Source organism: Sinocyclocheilus anshuiensis, unplaced genomic scaffold, assembly GCF_001515605.1.
Source record: "Sinocyclocheilus anshuiensis isolate Anshui unplaced genomic scaffold, SAMN03320099.WGS_v1.1 scaffold979, whole genome shotgun sequence".
NCBI lineage: Eukaryota > Metazoa > Chordata > Actinopteri > Cypriniformes > Cyprinidae > Sinocyclocheilus > Sinocyclocheilus anshuiensis.
Window position 1 is genome coordinate 1,113,524 of NW_015544223.1, and position 17,162 is coordinate 1,130,685.

At 37.5% G+C, this 17,162-nt stretch overlaps 1 protein-coding gene across 1 annotated transcript; it reads right to left on the reverse strand.

Annotated features, from left to right (window-relative positions):
* Positions 1-3,573: 3,573 nt before the first annotated feature.
* On the reverse strand, positions 3,574-15,930 carry LOC107697271 (single-minded homolog 1-A). The gene is made up of 11 exons (XM_016497988.1): positions 15,599-15,930; positions 12,206-12,288; positions 11,567-11,656; positions 11,338-11,446; positions 11,172-11,257; positions 10,627-10,826; positions 10,031-10,137; positions 9,252-9,399; positions 6,166-6,331; positions 5,151-5,553; positions 3,574-4,344 (listed from the first exon to the last, which is right to left on the reverse strand). Exons 1-11 carry the CDS (start codon positions 15,771-15,773, stop codon positions 3,656-3,658), a joined length of 2,256 nt encoding a protein of 751 aa, XP_016353474.1. The 5' UTR covers positions 15,774-15,930; the 3' UTR covers positions 3,574-3,655.
* Between the last annotated feature and the right edge of the window lie 1,232 nt (positions 15,931-17,162).

Here is a 17,162-nt window from a genome sequence, read left to right on the forward strand (position 1 = left end):
TATATATATATATATATATATATATTGTATAAAGTTGTATAAAAAGTCATGTAGAAACAATTTTCACTCAAAAATTGCTATTTGATTTTACAAGTAATTATAAACAATTGCTTAAAAGTTTTTCAAATTTTGAAGTAGAAAGACTGAAATAGTATTTTCTTTTAAAATATACTACAATAAAATAAAATAATCTTTTTGTATTGGAGTACATTTTACAATAAAATATTATTTCCGTTTTTCTACTTCAAAATGTCATTTAATTTAATGTGTAACTTGCAGAGTCTTTGCAATTGTGAAATTTCCGAGTGAAAATTGTTTCTACACAATTGTTTTTTTGTGTATTTACACCAAGAGTTAGAGTAAAGTGTTTATAAAATGAAGTTAGAATATTGTAAGTCACACAAGGATGTCAACTTTTCCAATGTATTTAATGTCTCATAATATGCATGAGGCACTGCAAACACGCAGTGAAATGTGCAGTTCGACTGCTGGATATGTGGAGTCAGGCCTGCAGCAGCTGTGCTGGAGCTCCGCTCACTGATGTGTGTTAATGCTGTCTGTGTTAGTCACTGTCGCCCAGCAACACACCTGTCAGGACGGCCAAGAGTTTACCTGAGCTTCCTTCACAGCACACATGAAATACAGAGCGGACAAATGCTCTCAAAGAGCCCTTTCTGAATGTTTGTCCTCTACAAGGTGTGCTTTAATCTCATTTCATGATTTGCAGCCAGAAAAAAAAAATAAATGTAAAAAATCCCTAAAGCAAAAAGAAAACACCCATCGGTGGGCAAATGCATATATACATATACATATATATATCTTCAGTAGTTTTGAAGCAAGGTGAACAAAACACCCATTTAGTTCCTCTGAACTCAAGAATCCTTATATGTTGATTCATGCTCTTTCATTTGACTAAACACAGAACAGAGATTAAATAAAGTTGTGCAAATTATTTGTAATTGTTTGCTAAAAAATAATTTTATCTATATAGAATAAGGCCTGTATTTTATTATCGAAATGATCTTCTTTAAAAGCATTTATTACTAAATGACAGTGAGTGCTAATTATGTAAAAACATGATATCTATCTATCTATATATGTGTGTGTGTGTGTCTACAGGAAATATGGACCTTTTTTTTTTTGCTGGCTCAAGATGTAATCATCATGTATTGCTTGATTCAACACGGCAGATTTCACCGCTCTTTATTTATTTTAAGCAGATTAAGTATATTATATTATATATATATATATATATATATATATATATATACCAGCAGTATATTGTTCATGTGTGATGTTATTGCACTGTAGGTACTTAAGTTTTCGTTGGAATTTATGGTTTAAAATGTTAGTGAATAGATTACAGTCTGTTTTTTTTTTTGTATTTTATTAATTTTTCCAATTCATTTTTAGTTTAAATCTATTGCCTTGAAAGATGCTGTAATTTGACACAAAAATGAACTGACAAAAATGTTTCAAAAATAAAACGCATAAACATTTAAAAATAAAAACCATGTAGCCTTTCAATGAATGAACATCTTTGCAATCATTTATTAATTTCTCAAGTGAGTATGACATATCATATTAAACATGAATAATGATCAAATTAGTGTGGATATATTTGTTATTTCAAGATCTTTTTCACCTGAGTTCTCCAAGGTCTCGCTGGAGGAACAATGTCAAGATTAAAAGCAAATGCAGAACCAATTTCGAAATATATTATTCTAAACGGTTTTGCTGCAATATGAAAACAAATGAACATATTTGTCATTATATGTTTAGAAACAGTGGCGCATGAAGGAAACAATGTCATTTACTTTGGATGCAGAACTGAAAATTATAAATAAACACACACACACACTGTGATATTTTAAAACAAAAGGCATTTTTCATTCACATAATAAATAAATTTTGCAATACCTTTTTGCAACTTTTGCATCATTTTATTTGGTGTGGGTGGGAGGCGGGGGTGAATTTTGCATATGTACATCATAAATATTTTATTTTTTTCAGAGTTTCTCTCATTCAGAGAAAAACAGCTTTCCAAACAGAGCCAGTTTTTTTTTTTTTTTCTAAATACATGAAGAAGTAGTGAGGTACAGGGTAGAGTCTGTCAGAAAAGTCCCCCTTTAACGTCCATATCAGACTTTGGACTCCTCCGGTGTGGAACCTCAAAGCCCTCCAGCACCACAGCAGTCAATCACTCTTCGGGCCAAAAACACATATCCACACCTTCTAATCGAACCAGCGCAAGAGTCATCATTTAGTTCATTCCTATTATTGTTCCATTTGTTTGAAGAAAATCAGATGTTTCATAATTGCATAATCTCAGTTTTCATTTTAAAAGCTGACATGTTGCCGAAGGACAAAAATGCTTATATATTTTAAATCATTTGTTCAAGTCACACAACACAATAATGGGCTCAACCAATTTCTTGTTTAAGAAAATAAAAGTTTCAAATTGAATCATTAAGCCTTTGACTTATGAGACTAAATTGGGTCCAAACACAGATGGACAGCATATGCAACTACAAGAAGTATCCCAGTACACAAATGAGCTAAGATTGAATCCTACAATAGCCTTAAACAATTACTGAAACAATAATAAATTAATGCTGCATTTTGCATTAGACTTAGTTGTTACTCTCTGGTACATCAGCATGCTCCTTCAGTTTTACTTGTAATAATAAATTTTATTTTTCCCAATGCCACAGATGGACTGGTTAAAATCAGGCTACTGCTGTGTCTCAAGTATAGAGGGTAAATGACAAAAAACCTGGATGGAATTTGAGGCCGTGAATGTAGAATTGTTGCATCAAAAATGAAAGAAATGGAAAAAAAAAAAACAAACTATTGAACAAGAAATAAAAAATCCCACAAATTCAATTCACGTGTAGCTTATTGTGTCGCTTAAGTATTGTGATCCAACAATTCAGTAACCCAAATGCAAATGTGAAAATAAAAATGTTTTAAATTAAATACTGTTTTTCTGTTTAGATTTTTGAAACATTGATGTGCTGTTATGAGATCATGTAATTCATGTTTCTCATTAATTCTCCTACTTTCAGAAATGATTTGGACAATCCCCATTCATTCAAGCATTTGCAGCTTATAATAGTGACAAACAAACCCTTTCATGGAATCCCTCATCTGTGATGAACTGAATGTCCCTTTCAAAGATATCTAGAACTCACATCCCTTAAAGGGTTAGTTCACCCAAAAATGAAAATTCTGTCATTAATTACTCACCCTCATGTCGTTTCAAACCCGTAAATTTAATACACTGCAAAAGTGTACTTAATCAGTATGTTTGTCTTGTTTTCTAGCAAAAATATCTAAGCATCCTTTAAATAAGATCAATTTACTTATACAAAATTGCATAATATAAGATTTGTTTACTTTCTATTGGCTTTTTTTTTTCTTCTTCAGCATAAACCTCAGTATTTAAAAGAAAAAAGAAAGAAAAAATCATAATATCTTAAGCAATTTTGCTTCTTAAGTAAATGTTTTGTTTTATGGATGCTTACTTTTTTACTAGAAAACAAGTATTTGTAGAATGTGTAGGAACAAGAACATATCAATTCAAATCAAAAATTCTAGGCTAGCTTGAGTGAGAGGGTGAAGCGCTGAGTGGCGGCTCGTGATTTGATAAGCATCAGCTGCCGTTGGTGATAATGACGGAGGTGCCTTTATGGCCCGGGGCTTGTTCAGCCTGCATGCGCAGATGAGTGGCCATGTCGTAATGGGAGGAACCTGAGCAACCCAGGGAGTATCCTCTAAAGCTGTCTGCCTCGTACAGATGTTCTAGTGCGTAGCTGGTGAGCGAGTAGGCTGTGTGTTTTTCCAGGTACTGGCGGGGGTGTGAGGGGTATAGAGCTGGAGTCGGTGAGACAGCACATGTGCCCGTCAGGGGCAGAGGCTGCTGGTGTTGCTGAGAAGAGGAGAGCTCGCTTTGCAGGAAGTCTTTACTTTTACCCAGTCTGTCAGGGATGGGGCTGCTGAGACGGGACAGAGGAACAGGACTAGGGGCGGGGCTTATAACCTGAGCCAGCCCCCGACACACCACACTCTGCAATGCTGACTGGGAAAAGTCGGTACTGTGAAACGAGGAGCCGTGACTCTTTGCCAGACCGTTTGTAGAGTCCAAAGGTATTTCTGTAGGAGCCTTTCTCAACTGCAGACGACTTTCCTCCTCTTTGATCATCTGTTGCGTGGCTCGAATCAACGTCTCAATCTTGCTGGGCTCTTGAGGACTTGCACGGCATTGGTCACCGTGGTATCGGTCACCTGAATCGTTCGTGTCAGGTGAGCTGACCATGCTGTCCTCGTCCCAGTGACCCCTCACTGCAAGTGGGAGAAAACAGTGTTACTGTGAGGAATTTACCACAGTTCAAGGAACAAAAACAAGCAAGGTTTTTCTTTGGATAAAGTCAAGGGCTTAATATACCAGAACAGCACATTTGTAAAATACTGTCTACAGCAGGGATCTCCAACCCTGGTTCTGGAGAGCTATCGTCCTGCAGGTTTCAGCTCCAACCCCAATCAAACACACCTGAACCAGCTAATCAAGATGTTACTTGAAAAGTACAGGCAGGTGTGTTAATGCAGGATTGGAACTGAAGTCTACTGGAAAGTAGCTCTCCAGGAGCAGGGCTGTAGACAGACAGATGAGTGGAGAATCATTATTTAATGGGTTTCTGTAGGGAAGTTTTTATTTTAAATATTTCTCGTTTGCAAGAGCTATTATTTATTACCAAATGAGAAATTTAGTTCTTCTAGGTCAGGGGTAGGCAAGTTCGATCCTAGAGAGCCGCAGTCCTGCAGAGCTCAGCTCCAACCCTAATTAAACACACCTGAACAAGCTAATCAATGTCTTCAGGATTACTAAGGCTATAGGCAGGTGAGTTTTTTTTTTCAGGGTTGGAGCTGAACTCTGCAGGACTGCGGCTCTCTAGGACCGAACTTGCCTACCCCTGTTCTAGGTCCTTGTTTTCGTGCGTTTTTCAGAATGCTCCTGCCTGTAAACTTTTACTTTGCTCTAACCTGGTTTGAGGAGGCCGTGGAAGGCCAAAACATATAGTTTCTGCTCAGAACAAACCAAAATGAAAAACATTTGATTTCTAACAATAGATCCACTGAAAGAAACACACCTTGCAGGCTATGGATAGAGGTGATGTGGGGCATCACATCTTCAAAACTGTCCCCGTTCTCGGACGAAGACTTGGGCAATGGGAGAACAGAGCGGGCTGCACCCCACCATGCCTCTCGTCCAGGCTGAGGGGTGCCAAGGAAGTATCGGCCAGCCTTACAGCGACCACTCTCACAGGACTCGGAGTGAGTGTGGCCGTAGAGGTCACTGGAGGTATGATGGTCATCTGTCAGCGGTAGGCTGTAGCACAGCGGCCGTGGTTCCGGGAACTGCCGGTACACGCATGAGGAGTCTATGCCTTCACACTGCTCCAGAAGCTGAGGAGATGCAGAGTCAGTGAGTGGGCTTCCTCCCCACGGGCTATCCTGATCTGACTCTGAGCGATCTGTGGGGAAACTCGGATACTGCACAAAAGAAACAAATATGCATTAATACAGTGTTTCCTAACCATGCTCCTGGAAGCACGCCAACAGTACACACGTTGGATGTCTCTCTTATCTGATCCACCCATTTCATGACTTGGAGTTTCTGCTAATGTGCTGATTCTGGTGTATTTGATTAGGAAGAGTCTGAAAATATGTAGTGTTGGGGTGCCTCCAGTAACACAATTGCCCAACGTGTCCAACAGGATTGTCCAAACTTATAACTTTATCACTGAGGGCAAAGCTGATACTGTGCACAGTGTGATTTACACACATAGAACATGATGCTGGATCAACATCCAACATTCCTATCATCCAATCCGAGTCCTACATATATCCTTCAACCTTCCCTCAAACCTACCCTTAAAATGATAGCGCAATGATTGCATGTTGTTCCAGCCCTTAACCCTATCCCTAACCCAACACCTAAATTTAGAAGGCAATGGTTAGTTTATGGAAATGTTACTTAAGGAATGACTAGGCATGTCCTAGTTGTGTAAATCACATTAGAAGTCTTCCCAGCAACAGAAGACCTTCCTAGAGTTCCCAATATACCATTACCAGCCAAATGGAAGGCATTACTGTGATACTGACCTGTGAATAGGGAGAGAGTCTTGTTTTGGTCTTGGTACGGGAGACTCTGCTTTTGCCAACTCTTCTGTTCTCACTGATGGGGTTAGAGGGGCTGTTGTAGGTGAACGAGGGTTTAGCGGACGTCACCTGATCTAAGGACAACTGTAGTCCTTTGTACTCCGTGTTCCTGTTGGGGAATGACAGCAACATTTAGCCTCGAACCCAATAGTGTGTGCAACTTCATGGTTTGCGACTGCTTGTCTCGGTATTACTGTTTACCGGTGCATTTTTCCTTTTTAGTTTACCAATCAGAGAAATGTATGGTCAGGCATTTTTTGATACTTCAGGCTCCATGCTCATTTGTGAAGCAGTGTGTGAGGAAGACTCAAGGACAGAAAATTAATTGCATTGTTTCTCCTGCAGGATTGGAACAAGGCTCCTACAAACATACGGCAGAGGGCTAGAGGCTCTGTTCAAATACACAGTGAGATTAAGAGCTATGTCTGGCTAAATCAAACCCACACAGGGATCACCACATAAGGCATAACTAGGAAATGGGAATTGATTTCTCAGTAAAGTGGTGTATGGATTTCTGTTCCCAGTGATGTATAACTTTCAGAAAACGATGGCTGGAGCGTATGCTAGCCAGGCGCCAATGCCAGCTTCCCTTCTGAGGCCTAGCAGTCTGGCTCAGACAGCACGCAGACTAATGGGAGTGCATGCAGATGGCAACATCTTGGAAAAAGACCGACATACACTTTCTCACATGCACCCGCACAAATGCACTCGCAGATCCATGCGATCTCATGAAGTTGACACCGTTGTTGTACGCTCTATGTAAACAAAGAGTTTTCCCGAGGTCAGGGCCTGTAGAAAGAAACCAAGACCCTTAAGGTGCAACAGGTTGGCTGGTGTGAGTGGTTTAGCGCATACACACAATCTCATTCAGCTGAGCTGCCATTCTCACACACACACCATCTCATTTCACACCTCACAGCCCGTGTGAGTAGACTCTGATAACACCTCGATAAGACGCCAGACATATCCACCTCGCTTCCTTTTCTCACTAAAGACTAGCTGTGCATTTCTGAATGAGAGCACATGTGGAGAGGTTAAACAGGAAACAGATCTCGCACTCATGATGTCTACACTGCAACGCACGCTTTTATGGAAATCATTCTTCTCAAGGAAACTGAATCATGGATGATGGCAGGGAATATCACAAAAAAAAAGAAGAACTTCATGGACACTCTTAGCAAGCTGTGAGCTATAAACACTCATCATCTTTACAACCTACTAATTAAACCTCATGCGCACAAATGCTGCTTTTCACTCTTCCATACGTCCCTCGCGTGAGCGATGGCTCCATTGCTCAATCCTACCTCATTCTTTCCAGAGAGTTCCAGTGGAAATGTTCATTGTGGTAATGCACGGAGTTTGTCAGTATGAATGCATGACAAATAAATCATCCACGACCCCTGGCTCCCATGCAGTTCCTGTGCATGCAGCTGGCATATTATATAAAGCAAGAACAGGAATGACACCCCAAACTGTCTGATGAGCATCAGGGCAGCTTTAACACGCTCAGTCACTGTCATGGGTGGACTTGCAAACACCATAAATTTGAACCTTAATGATATTGTATTGAACCTATTGCTAGTTGTAAGTCACTAAGAGGGGCCTTTTAGCGGAGTAATAGTGGAATAATGTGGGCAATTCAACACAACTGTAGACAGAAGCTTTAAGAAATTATATGGCTTACTACACTTTTGCCTAATACACTGCATGCATGTTAGTCATGTACAAATGGATTCAAGTTTGTGTATGCATTATTGCATTATTGAACAATTTGAGGGTATAGCTGAAGTGGTAACACATTTTTTTAAGAACCAATTCTCACAATTAACTAGTTGCTTATTAGCATGCATATTATTAGCATATTGGCTGTATATTAAATAATTAAATTAATATTTATTTTTAAAATGTGTATAAGTAGTATTTATAAAGTTTTAGCTTTTAGTTTTGGATCTGTTTTTAGTTGTTTTAATACTACAATTGATTGCTTCTGTTGTCCTCATTTGTAAGTTGCTTTGGATAAAAGCGTATGCTAAATGACAAAAATAAATAAATAAATAAAAATAAAAAATAAAAAATAAAAATATATATATATATATATATTAGTACTTATAAAGCACATATTAATGCCTTTTTCTGCATGACAATATTTTAGATCCCTTAATCCTACCCCACACCTAAACTTAACACCTTACTTACTACTTACTTAACCTTACTAACTATTAATAAGCAGCAAATTAGGAGTTTATTGAGGCAGAAGTCATAGTTAGTTAACAGTGAGAATTGATTCCCAAACTAAAGTGTGACCGCTGAAGTTGTTTCTAAGTTTAAATTTAATTATCACATGTTACGGTGCAAGTACATTAAGTAATTAGAAAATATGATTTTGCATGCATATACACTACTGTTTAAAAATCAGGAGTCAGTCATTTTTTTTTTAATAAATTAATACTCAGAAAGGATGCATTAAATTGATTAAGAGTGACAGTAAAGACTTGTATAATGTTGAACTGTATATTCATCAAAGAATCCTGAAAAAACAAAACCATTTTCAACATTGATAAAAATAATAAATGTTTCTCGATCATAAAATCAGCATATTAGAATATATGTCGGTCGACACTGAACACTTGAGTAATGGCTGTTGAAAATTCAGCTTTGCATCACAGGAATAAATTAGATTTAAAAATATATTCATATGGAATACAGTTATTTTAAACTGTAATTACAAATGCCTACTACACATCAGGGGTTTATATTCTCTATACAGGCTGTCTGTATTGGAAACAATGAAGTACTCAGAAATTTAAAACTAGGGGTTACAAATGCAAATATATATATAAAAAATAAACTATGAACATGAAAATAAGTACATGACTTTATAGCCTTTCATAGAATTCAGTGTTCATTATCTGAATGTAATTAATTAAAATAAAACAACAGTGTATAAAGATCTCATGCTGTTTTGAAGATGCATATTTAAAGAGGCATAAAAAGCTTTAGTAACACACATCTTTATATAGTGTACTCACGTGAGGACGTAGTTGACGCTGACGATGCAGTGTGGTCTGGACGATCTGCTGTTGTGTACGATAGTAGCGTAACTCTGTACCCACACCCACCCACCCTGCTTAGCCAGAAATCGGTAGTATTTGGTGGTGACTTGTCCTTTTACCAGCACTACAGAGAGAGAAACACACACAATCAATTAAAGAACATTTCTAATACTTTCACTTCACATACTCTTCTTTTGCAAAACAGAAAAAAAAACCCGATTCATTAATTTGTTTACTTTCATCAGCAACATTGTGATTTTTTTTAGTTGCTTTTACGTGTGGTTCATTTAATCTTTTTTATTCAGGAAAGCTAATTACTGCTTTCATTTGCATGTTTAAACCATAAACTGCCGTTTTTCTTTCAGCCTTAATAACTATTTATAGCAAATAATGTCAAATATTGTGTCTCTTAATAAGCTGCGTTGTGCTGCAATCAGGAATATGATAGATAAAACAATGTATAATTGATAACAGAAAATTGTGTTTTTAAGGACTAAACGTGTAGAAAAAAAATTATAATTTTCAATGCGGTTCACTAATTTAGTTACTAATTGATTGCATGTGTAATCTAAGCTCATGCTCATATCAGTATGTTGAGACTGGGAAATCATATTCATCTCCTGTAACGTGATATTATCAATTAGCACGCTCAGTTGTACCCTCGTGACGGTGAGCGATGTCAGTCATCACTAAAGCAGCTAGATGCTGTAAAGGAGACGTGGCCAGAGGAATGAGGAAAAACAAACCTAACTCACACAAGTGGTGCGCGCAGCGGAGATGGAAAGTGTCACAGCTGTGGACGTGGTGATAAAGTGTCTTCTCTATTAAGTCTTGCGGCTCGTAGCCAGTGAGCTCCGCAACCCTGACAAACACAGAACACAGAACGGAATAACAATGGTGTAGGCGTGAGCACAAACACCTGTCCACACACTGGCACGTGCAAGAACGGGACACATTTGGTTAAACGTAAGCCCAATGCGCAAATGTGTGACTCACTAAACACAGCTGCATATGGATAAAAAGCTGCATTTACACAATCATAGAGGCACACGTGCACAGACACACAGACAAGAAAGTCCTGTTTGTGTCATTTGGTGGTTTGAAAATACAATTTTACATTATATATGGCACAGATAATAACCATTTTGATATCCATGTTTAACTTTGAATTTTCAAATGCCAATGTTTTGTTCAAATTGTGATGCTGATAATATAATCTGCAACTAAAAAGTCGCAAAATGCAAAAAAGCATTTTCATTCATAGTCTCAGGCCTTTGGTCCCCATTGCCTATATTACCCTTAATAAAACTAGCAGCGCAGCAATATGTATAAGCGTATGAACACATGGTACCTGGAGTCCAGGAAAATGAGTTTCATGTCCAGGCTGGCTCTGAACATGAACATATTGCTGTGGAGCTTGATCTCGGTTACTGCGCTGGGGGGGAGAGAGTGACCAACAGCCATCAGACCCACGTTCTGATAACAGCCGTCAAACGGAGACATGTCTAAGCTGTACTGACGGACCTTCAGATAGCCGCTGCAGTGAATTACCTGTCGGAGATCACACACACATATGCATCTGTATTAGAGTTCACAGCAATTGTGATAAACTCTATGCTATCTTATATTATGGCTTACATGTAAATATTCTCTCTATATACAATGTAAGTTAGAAAAACCTGTAGGAATGCAGGTGGATCGCTTTCTGAACATTTGTCAATGCTGATGATTTAAAATACGCTGCCAAATGGCCACAATAGAAATAGATCTCCACTACACTATATAAGGAAAAAAAATTAAATACTGTATACAATAAATGTATTTTTATGCAGCTGTGGCGACTAACACCACACACATTAAAAAAAAAGGAATGAATGAAAATATAACCTGGTCTACCTTGTAACCAGCACACGTCAAGCCAGCGTTTCTTTTAGCAAGGACGCATTTCATTCTCAGGAAAAAAGACCTTTCCATTTCATATTCTAGAAAAAGAAGCAGAAGACGGTGAAGGAGCGGTTTAATGAATTGATTTGTGTGCAAAGGTGTTTAGTGGCTGTCTTACCTTGGACGAAGTGTGAATGATACGGCTGGTGAGCCGTCAGGACTGCGGTCATCTCGTCGTGGTCTGCGGGGTGGATGTATTCATAAATGCTGTTCCCCGTCAGCTCTACCTGTTAAAATGGACTTTTGTCATTGCAGTCAAAGCTGCCAGAAATAGTGGGATCTAGGCTGAATACAAATAGGCTAGAAATAAAAGCATTCAGCAGTAAATATGAAAATGTGCACTTTACCTGTGACAACCCTAAATGCACTGATGCAGTTTCAGAAATGTACATGATTTTTCCATCAGGAGCTACCACAAAAATGAAGCCATCCAAAGTCTAAAGTAATAAAAAAAAATTAATTAATGCATTTATTTACATTAATTAGTTCTTATATTATGAAAGCATCACTAGCTCTAAGAAATCAATTATTATTATTTTTATTTAATTTTTTTCATTGAAAGCACGATGTAATTCGGGTAGAGCTGAGGTAACATTCAACATCTGAATCAGGAGATAAAATTAAGCTTTCATATTCCATTATAACAATAAATAAAAAAATATAAATAGATGCAGGAAGCACTTAAAAAACAATGTAATCATTTAAATAAAATGTGAAACAAAATCTTCTCAAGAAACACAACAAATGACAAATATTTATATTTGAGACGGCCTAACGGTTATCGTGGAGCAGACCCACTAGCAATGCAAAATTGTAACTGTAAGACGAATTCTAAGTAGATCTATACGATCATTAAAAAAAGTTCTATAGAATAGTTTCAGAATTCGATTCCAGAATTAAACTATTTTAATTATTAGGCCTACATATAATAATAATAATAATAATAATAATAATAATAGGCAAGTACAGAATTTGAAAGTGTGTACCTGAAGCAGATGTGATCCTAACTCTCGGCCCACATTGTCCAGAGAACTCGCTCGACTCACATGGCCCCAAGACTCCCCGAGACCTGCGGAACGTATTCATTAAAAACACCTCAGCTTATCAGCTTAAAAATAAAAAAATGTGCGGGGAAAACGGACTTATTATGATGAGCCTTAAATATCTGACAATCCATCCGGGTGCTGAAAAGAGTAGCTAAAACCAGTCTTAGCGCATAGCCTAGCCTACATAAAATATCTCGAATTTGAAATTCGAATTGACGGAAAAAGCATATTAAAACTTACAACAACACACAAAAAAAAATAACTACAGCAAAAACAATAGTCTATCGTCATCTGACGACCAGTCAGTCAATATTTTACCACTGAACTGACTGTAAACACGCTGAATGTAAATGAGGAGTGTTTATGGTGGTCCCGTACAGGCGAGAAACTCGATAAAGCAAACAGTCTGACACACACAATCCTTATTGAAATGCAAATCACACGAAAACAAACATCAAAAGCGCTGATTCCACTTTAATATTAAACAAACATGGACTCCGCGTTTATCCAGCAGAAACAATCACATTACTGCTCAAACAGCTCACTGAAATATAACCACATTCTTCCAGAGCCGATAACCGCGCGGAAAAACCTTCCGTGGAAACATGTTTGACGGCGGTTTTTTTTTATTTATTTTTAAACTGGCAGATCATAAAAAAATTAATAAATAAATAAATAAAAAAAAACTTTCTCTTGCTGCTTTTAAAATTATAGCCTAAACAAATCAAATGTTTTAAGATTAAGATTCCGTGAAAGCTATAATTCATTCGACCACTCAGACTGTGCTTTCTAATTACAGCTTATGATACAAATATTTAGGTTTATTAAACGATGATGATGATAATAATAATAATAATAATAATAATAATATAAAACAACAATAATCAAAAATTGCCGAAACAGTAATAACTGCTCCCAACAACAATAATAATTGTTAGTGGGCGGAAAGCGCTTCTGAGGATCCTAATGCACGCCTGACCCAATGCCGATGGATCCGAAAAGAAAAGTTAATTCTGCTATTTCGCAGGGGAATTATGGGATCTGATTGGATCTGGATATCCGCGAGCTAATCACAGAACGAACTTTACATAGGCTAAGTAATAATAGTAAAGCACTTCACACAAAAGAATACATCATTGCATCTCTAGCGGAAATGTTTCAAACATTGCTTGCAAGACAAGAAAACTGAACTGAATAAAATAATTCTTCTGTTTCTACTGTATAAAGCTGTGAACCCGTTTCTTTAGGCGCTGCTGAGAACACTTATTTTCACAGGCCCGAAATGTATTCCGACACATAATGCCATTTATTCACACGAAATTACAAATATTCCTATTCTATTCTCTAATGTAAACGATCGTTATAAATAAGCTTCTGCCATTTTCGAATAACCGTAAAACAAGAGGAATCACTGATAATAATAATAGCTAATAAACAAAAATTCCAAATCTGAGCGAAACCCCGTAATAGCAGACTTACTAAAATAAACTCAACGAATAAAAACAGAAAACAACGCCTATCGCATAAAGTTGTAGGCTATTATTAAACTGGTACAATATTGGACTATTATTTGACAGCAGTGTCCGTCAGGCTTATTCTCTTCACAGCCCAGCAATAAATAACCACCATAAAACCAGCTTCACCTTCCTTCATTTTCTAATAAAACTTTACTGTCTCATTTCCTCCAGCACTACATGTGAGCTGTCTGTGCCGTGACCTCACTGACCTTTAACCCGGGCCAGCAGCTTCATTCACGTTTAAAAACATGTATTTACAATCTACTGAGTAAAGCACACGGTGCGGTCCTGAGGATGGTAACATGCTACACTTTAGTATCCATCCTACGGCTATTTGACCATATGCTTGTTTCCAATCCTGGCATATCCACACACTGCGAGCCGAATAATTACATCTAATTAACGCGGATATAAATGTATCAGTATCTGTAATGTATTAGGCTACTTTAATCATATTTCCCGCTTTCTCTTGATCTGTTATCAAAGACCGAGCCGTTTGATGAAAAGACGTTTTTAGGCTACAGCAGGTTTCAATGTTAATCAGTCATCAAATTAGAACTATTTATAACATGTAACATAGCCTACATCATGTATATCTAACAGTAAATAAGCCTATTAGGCCTATTAAAATTTAAGAGGGGAAAACCTAAACACAGAATACACAAAATAAATAAATAAAAAGAGTCGCGCGTGCATTGGTGAAAATGCAACTAAAAGGGGGACTGGCAAACTGTTTTACACACTTTAAAGTTGTCTTTTTTCTTGATATTAATATACTTGTCGCACACAAACGATCAGTTTAGCCTCCAGGATTTTGTAACTGATGAAATGTCGTGTTTAAATGTCTTAAACCCGTGCCGAGTGATGGCATATATCCACAAACCCACGATCCCTTTTTATTGTTCTGTTCTTTTTAATAATACCGGTAATTAATAATACCGGTAATAGTAATACTAGTTTCGTGTACGCACTGATGTCGTGTGTTTAAACGCGACAGTCAGGTATTGATCGGACGCTGATAATTGGCGTTATTATTTTTCAGTCACGCAGAGCAGAAGGTGGAAAATAACGCTAATAATCAGAACCATCATGATGTCCGAGTGTCGGGAACTACACTCGAATACACTCAGTCTCTTGCTTTAATGAAATTCACTTTTATATGTTTTTTTTTTTTTTTTTTTTAATCACGAAAGAATATTTATTTGTTGCTTTAAAAAAAAAAAAGAAAAGCGCCAGGCCGCAACGCCCATAATATTTTCGCGTCGTGTTTGCATTTTAAAAACGGACGGGCCTTCTAAAACTTGATTAAAACGTCTTAATTACTTTTATTAATACTGCGCTTTGGTGATGTATGTTGTTTGAGAATGATTTCGGTCCTATCTTTTCTGTAAATTATGTGCATGTTCCTATTGAAAAATGGTTGTTTTTAGGGCCTTTAAATGACACATAGCTACATGTCTAGATCAAAATACTAGTGAAATAAAAGAATCATTTTAAACAAATAATATATCAGTTTTAATAATAATAATAATATATTAATTATTAATATACAGCGCCAATACTACTAAAAACATCAGTCAATTTCTGTAAAGCTGCATGCTTTGAAACAATGTGTATTGTGAAAAGCGCTATACAAATACATTTGAATTGAATTAATAACAATAATATTTGCATTGCTATTATTAATAACATATTGTTTATTATTATTATTGCTGACAAGAACAATGCTAATGATGCTAGGCTTGCCAAAATTAATGAATGATTGACAGATACCGTGTGAACGCAGAAGATGCTGCATGGATAATGACTCACGCACCTTCTGGGAAGACGATCCTCATCTTCAGGTAGCTGGTGGTGAGTCTGATGATGGAGGCTTTGTCCAGCTGTGAGGTGATGGCCGAGGGCAGAGGCAGCAGTTTGGCCAGCTCATAGAACTCGCTGTTCTCCTTCTCCCGCCGCGTCCGCGCCGCGTTCTTCGACTTCTCCTTCATGCTCGCTGTCACTGACAGGTGTCTCAGACCCTTCTGCTGTGCGCTTCAATCTCTCCACAACACAAACTCAACCGCATGCGTGAGATATCTCGAGCAGTTTCACCAACATGGGAAGGTTTCAGAGACGTCCTGAAAGCGTTCCTGCCATCGCCAGTTCCCAGCAATTTACGGATGTTCCTGAGATGTCTTACACGCAGATGTGAGACGAACAGAGCTTCATGGTTATGATTAGCTTCTTTCATCCGCCGTGAGTCTTATTTTACACACACATGAAATCCACTCGGGCCCGGAATCTCTTCATACGGTAAGTTCCATCCATCAGACGCGCATATTCCTGGAAAACAGCAGAGCGCACGTTCATTTCTCTTCCGACTTTGAAATGCACGCTCTGATTTATGAAACTGGCTACCATATCAAAACCTATATTTACTACTACTAACTACTGACGTTTACGATCATGTTAATATAAACTACGCATTTTCTTTCTGCAAGTTTTCTTGATATCTGCTCCATCTATTCATGTTAGATGACATTGAACGTATTAGATTAAATTGCCATTATAATTTCATATTTTGCTTAAGTATAACTTTTCGATAGGTTGAAACTTGCACGTCTTCTTACCTCATATCAGACCACACTGCAAACTTGCATCGTCTTCACAAGTTCATAACTCCACAACGAGAAATATCCAGAGCTGCGTTCACGCGTTAATTCACGCCGAATTCCACAGCAAACTTGGCATCTTTGTATCCAGAAGGATCTTGTTTGGAGGGGAGTTTGTTGAAGTCTCTTTCTGTCAGAGCAGCAGACGGACCCTCCCCCTGAGCACAGCTCATTGGACACTGAAGGACCAGACGGGGTTTTCCCATTGGATCCCATTCACTAGCGGCCGCTCCATGTGAAATCCCGATTTGTTAGAAATGCTGACCCCTGACCCGTAACGCTCTATGAATAATATTTACATTTAAAGTTCACTGACTCTATCTATCTATCTGGGCAGCACAATTAATCGAATTTCTAATCGCGATTACAATTATGGATGCCACAATTACGTAATCGTTCAAAGCGGCAATTAATCGTTTCAATTAATGTTATTCTGCGTGCTTAAGATGCGTTTTTTCTTTCTTTCTACCTGTTACTTAAGGGTTTCCCCCATTATTTTAATTTTAGTTTTAGTATAGCATTATAATACCATTCATATTTGTACTTTTTTATAATTTAAAGAAGTAACCAATCAGTTGACATTTGAGGCTTAATACTATAGAAAAGCACTACAAGTGTTTCAGTTAGAGTGTTTCCAGCTTGTTTATTTTCATATAAAAATACGGCATGCAGTTGCACCAAACAATGGTATAAACATCATTCAATGTCAATTGTGATAATCATAAT